Here is a 5,120-nt window from a genome sequence, read left to right on the forward strand (position 1 = left end):
AGTCTTCCTTTTCCTAGCAGCAGGGGCGTACCTAGAGCATTTGGCACCCGGGGCGGATCCTGTGCTTGGCATCCCCTCGGGATAATCCTCTATAATCCTCTCTAAAACCATCATTGGAGGATGTCTAAGGCCACCACTGGATCTAAAGTCAATGTGACAGGTAGACTTCCATAGAGAACAATGGGGAGAAAAAAAGCCTCTTGCTATGGGTGTGTATGTATCTATATCAACATATTAGTGAGCCCCCCAAATGATCTGTTTTCAGACACAAGACCATTTATGCATACTCCTGCAGAACTCTTTTTTGCTGTTGCAACTGGGAATACCGACTGGGGTGGACAGGAGTTCCAGGCTTCAATGTCAGTTGCAAATCCTATTCCCCCATATTATCCGCGCATGGAAGCTCTGAAATGAGTGCAAAAAAGTAAAGTGTTTATGGTTAATTTACATAGTCATGAGTACTTACAATAAGAACTTATTGACTCATTGAGTCACAGTCACTCTTACATAGGCAGTTAACTCCACTAACCATTATTTTATGTAACTATTGGGGTGCAAAGAGCCAAGAGAACTTTAGTATTAAACCACTTATGAGCACCCAAAGACATTGAATGTGGTGACTACAATACCTATAGAAGTTATGGTACTTGGTTACTTCCTAACTTTCATACCTTAGTTAAATGGTTGCCAGTTATGCACTGTATGCACCTAGTAACTAAGGTGACAAATCATTCTCTAATTTGGGGAACTAATGAAAGATATGGTTTAAAAAAAAAAAAAAAAGAAAAAAACTCACTGTAGCAGTAGCTTCATCCTGCTTTCAACACCTTCCACTTTGCCATAGTCAGCCTGATGCATTTACTTAAGCAGTTACTGTCCCAGGAGCTGCAACAGTCTGGGATTCCAAACTAGATCACGTATTGTCACAGTACATAGATGATGTCACCGGACTCTACTGCTGCTCCTGCAACAAACACACATTCTGTGTCCCCATTTTCTATAATAACCACCTCATCATTTCCCGGTATGATAATGATTTCATACTCTTGGCTCTCCTCAATGGTCACCTCCTGTATTTCGATCGATGGCTCCTCACTGTCGCTTGAAATATCAATTGACCGCCATGGATAATTGAGATATTTCAGCACATGATCATTGGAAGGCCTCAAGGAGGGGTTCTGGAACAGCAATGTGAAGAACATGTCCATTGCTTCCACTGTGAACATTTCCCAGCCAGGAGGAGGAGAGGAGTAGTCTCCTTTGTTTTGCCAGTCAACGAACACACTGAACTCATGGTCGTCCCCCATTGCTTTTTCCCATGGGAAGCTCCCTGTAAGTGCCACATAAAGGAGAATGCCAAAAGCCCAGACATCTACACTCTGGGTCAGAATCAAACACTCATTTGATTTCAGGCTACATATTTCTGGGGACATATATGGAATAATGTGTGACATACAGCCGACAAGACTGCCAATACTCTGGGAATGACCAAAGTCACCCAGCTTAATGTGATGGCAGTCTTTGTCCATAAGCAGCACGTTGTCCGGTTTCAGGTCACCATGTACTATCCCCCTGCTGTGCATGTAATTGAGAGCTGTTGCCAGCTGCACTGCACAGCGCTTCGCCACATCTTCTGGAATACCAACCTAAAAGTGAAAGAAAAAGGGGGGGGGGGGGGGGAAACAAACCTTTAATAACAGACTCAAATATAGTTTGACAGGATATGTTAATGACTTGTACAGGGATTGAGAATCCCCAAAGCAAACCTTTAAAAAAAAAAAAAAAAAATTGTATTTATTGCATACAACAAAACAAACTGTTAACATAACCTTAAATATATAAAATCTTATAAGCTTTGGAATAAAGGTTTTCATTCCAAATGAAAAATGTTATTTACAGTTCTATCTACAACACAATTATTTTCACACTACCCTATTAAAACTGTTTACTTGTAGCTTATAATTTATATAAAAGGCTTTATAAAAACAAGTATAAAAAGATTTTTGCTGACAATTTAACTTATTGTGTATTTTGTATGTGTTTAGCGTGACTTCAACTCTTACATTAAACAATTTCAATATATCATTGTACTGGATATATTCATAAAGTGCATATTGCATAAAATGTGATGCTTACCTGAGAATCAATGATAGAATGCAAGGTTCCACTTGTAGCTAACTCCTGGCTGATGACAAAGTGGTCTGGATCAGGCACGTAGACCGGATGTGTGTGGATCACGTTTTCATGACCGGACACTAAGATAGACACCTGCAGTTCATGGAGGTATGCAGGAAATGAGGTTCGATCCTTTCTTATCATTTTGAGTGCAACGTCTTCTCCTGTTCAAAGGAAAAAGATTTTAAAAAAAAGTATTGTTTAAAATAAACTTGGTCAATAGAAGCCAAATCCACATCTTAAAATCCTGAATTATACCTTGTGCTATATATTTCAAATTATTGACAGTATTTAGCTCCCAACTGCTCTACCATTATTTGATAAAGCATTACCAGCTAAAATATAACTAAAAACTTGGAGAAGCTTCCTATATATAGGTTTAGGGTTAAATAATAAGCACAAGTTAAAGTATTTGCTATTGGTGTATAAATTGGGGATGGGGTGGGGAAAGGGAGAGTGCATACAATTCAAACAAAACTTTTAAGCAGTATCAAATTAGCAAAATGTACGCTTTTTAATCTTTAGGCACTTGCACTCTACCTGATATTTGGTCTTTGGCCATTAAAACCCTGCCAAATGCTCCTTCACCTAGGATTCCCACCACCTCATATTGTCTTCCGATGGTTGTGGCACTCTGGGATTCCATGGTGTTCAGAATAGGTTTGCTTATCTGTAGATGCAAAATAAATGAATGGTTAGTAAGTAAATAAAATGATGGCTCCACATTTCTTTGTCTACGCACATTTCATTTAATTTCAAAATATTAACTTAAAGGGACACTCCAGGCACCCAGACCACTTCTGCTCATTGGAGTGGTCTGGGTGCCAACTCCCACTACCCTTAACCCTGCAACTGTAATTATTGCAGTTTTTCATAAACTGCAATATTTACATTGCAGGGTTAACTCCACCTCTAGTGGCTGTCTATTAGACAGCCACTAGAGGTCACTTCCTTGTTTCTAGCACAGGTTTCCTGTGCTAGAGCGTCGCTGGACGTCCTCACGCTGTGTGAGGACCTCCAGCGTCGCTCAAAACCCCATAGGAAAGCATTGAAATGATTTTTCAATGCTTTCCTATGGGGAGACGTAATGCGCATGCGCGGCATTTCCGCGCATGCGCATTAGGTCTCCTCGGCCGGTGAGCGAGATTAGTCTCGCCCACCGGCCGACGTAAGCACTAGGAGGAGCGTCGCGGAGGCGGAGACAGCGGCGAGGGACATCGCCGCTGTCCCAGGTAAGTGACTGAAGGGGTTTTTACCCCTTCAGTAACCGGGGATTGGTGGGTGGGAGGGAGAGGGACCCTCCAGTGCCAGAAAAACGGATCGTTTTTCTGGCACTGGAGTTTCCCTTTAATCAGTTTCCAAATAGGTAGCTTTCTGGCATGTTATTTGGTTACTACTAATTGTGCATTGAATATATTTTGCAATATGAAACTGCATTTTATGACACCTAGTTAAAGGTGAACTATTGGAAGAAAATGAAGCAATTGTTTAATGCATTATATAGATCTATGCTCCATGTTCTACTTTGGAAAGAGCCGAGCCACTGACGTCACAAGTAAAGTGCTCAGAAACTTGGATTTATAACTTGAACAAGAGTAACAGAGCATATAGGCCATATGAATGCATACTTATTTGAGAGGCTGGCATAGTATTGCACTGATTACAAACTGTTGGGAGTTAATGCATGGAAATCTCTAAATTATTAACTTTGTAGTCATGATGGATCTTAGAGTGAACTTCAAACTACCTCGTATAGTAAGTTATAGTGCCAGAAATGCCCTGGGATTGCCCCAGATTAAATAGTCAAATATAGGTCATGAACGGCTTTACTTCTTAACTAGGGTCTGTTAGGCAGTGCTCACTACCTATACTACTTCAGACATTGAGCCAGAAGCTTTCTGTGCAAAGCCTTGTGGTGCAGTTCTTAACTCATTGACTGAGACGGATCAGCTACACTCTCAGCCAATCAGCCTGCCTTGTACTACAAGGTTAAGGTTAGGAAAGCTAATGGAAGCTCAAACTTTGGAGACTTTAGATCCTTGTAGTTGAATAGGAGTCTCCATCCAATAAGTGAAAGGGAGTCTCCATCTACAAAAGCATTAAATACAGATCATGGATCTTACCTTGGGAATGAAGGAAAACACAGGATTCAGATCACTGGAGAGATCTAAGCTGAGAGGTCTTGCAGTTGAATTATAGAGCAACTTGGAGGAACATGCAAAAAAACTCAGGTAATCCAATATGGTCAACTCTGGCAGAGGGAAAAATCTTGACAGTTCTTAATCAACAAAAAGAAAAAGTAGACTGAGGATCAGTACTTGGTCCAGTGGTTTTATAGGAAAATAAGGAATGGGTGTGGCTGGCATTCCGATTAGGCATTGGACCAAATTCTGTACAAGCATTAAATGCTAATTAGACTTATCTAGGTGGTAACTCACTTTTTTATAAAAAAAAAACCATTTACATTTAAATAGATATGGGATGGGGCTAGAGGCACGATGAGAGGGCCATGTGTACATATAACTAAATTTATAAATATCTGATATTTACTTTTTTTTTCTTTTCAATGAAACTCCTCTTCTACTGTTATATCTTAAATAATGATTTGATCTAAAATACCAACCAATGTAATCTTCATTTGTAGCAAAAGCATGAAGGATGAGCCCTATTAGAAATATGAAAGGCACTTTACAAATGCAAAGTGTTATATGAAATGTTAAAGTTTAACCCCTTAAGGACACACGACATGTGTGACATGTCATGATTACCTTTTATTCCAGATGTTTGGTCCTTAAGGGGTTAAACATATGCTTAGAGTATATATAACAAAGCAAATAATACCTTATGTATTCTTATGAGGCTCAAATATTAAATGGCCTTAATGCTTCCCACCAGCAGGTATTTTATACATTAATCATGGAGAGCTTTATTAGAGTTCAGGGTAC

General features: G+C 39.7%; 1 protein-coding gene across 1 annotated transcript; it reads right to left on the reverse strand.

The window, feature by feature from the left end:
• Nucleotides 1-923: 923 nt before the first annotated feature.
• On the reverse strand, nt 924-4,541 carry LOC134585195 (serine/threonine-protein kinase SBK1-like). Its single transcript, XM_063440693.1, has 5 exons — nt 4,494-4,541; nt 4,299-4,379; nt 2,716-2,845; nt 2,137-2,339; nt 924-1,646 (listed from the first exon to the last, which is right to left on the reverse strand). Exons 1-5 carry the CDS (start codon nt 4,539-4,541, stop codon nt 924-926), a joined length of 1,185 nt encoding a protein of 394 aa, XP_063296763.1.
• Nucleotides 4,542-5,120: the final 579 nt, after the last annotated feature.

Source organism: Pelobates fuscus, chromosome 2 (assembly GCF_036172605.1).
Source record: "Pelobates fuscus isolate aPelFus1 chromosome 2, aPelFus1.pri, whole genome shotgun sequence".
Lineage (NCBI taxonomy): Eukaryota > Metazoa > Chordata > Amphibia > Anura > Pelobatidae > Pelobates > Pelobates fuscus.

Excerpts from the sequence above, each read along its gene's own strand:
- LOC134585195 (XM_063440693.1), bottom strand. The coding sequence starts at position 4,541 with ATGCCAGCCACACCCATTCCTTATTTTCCTATAAAACCACTGGACCAA. Across the intron at positions 4,380-4,493 it reads CTATAAAACCACTGGACCAA|TTGCTCTATAATTCAACTGC; the intron begins GTACTGATCCTC and ends TGTTCCTCCAAG. Across the intron at positions 1,647-2,136 it reads ATTCTATCATTGATTCTCAG|GTTGGTATTCCAGAAGATGT; the intron begins GTAAGCATCACA and ends TTTCACTTTTAG.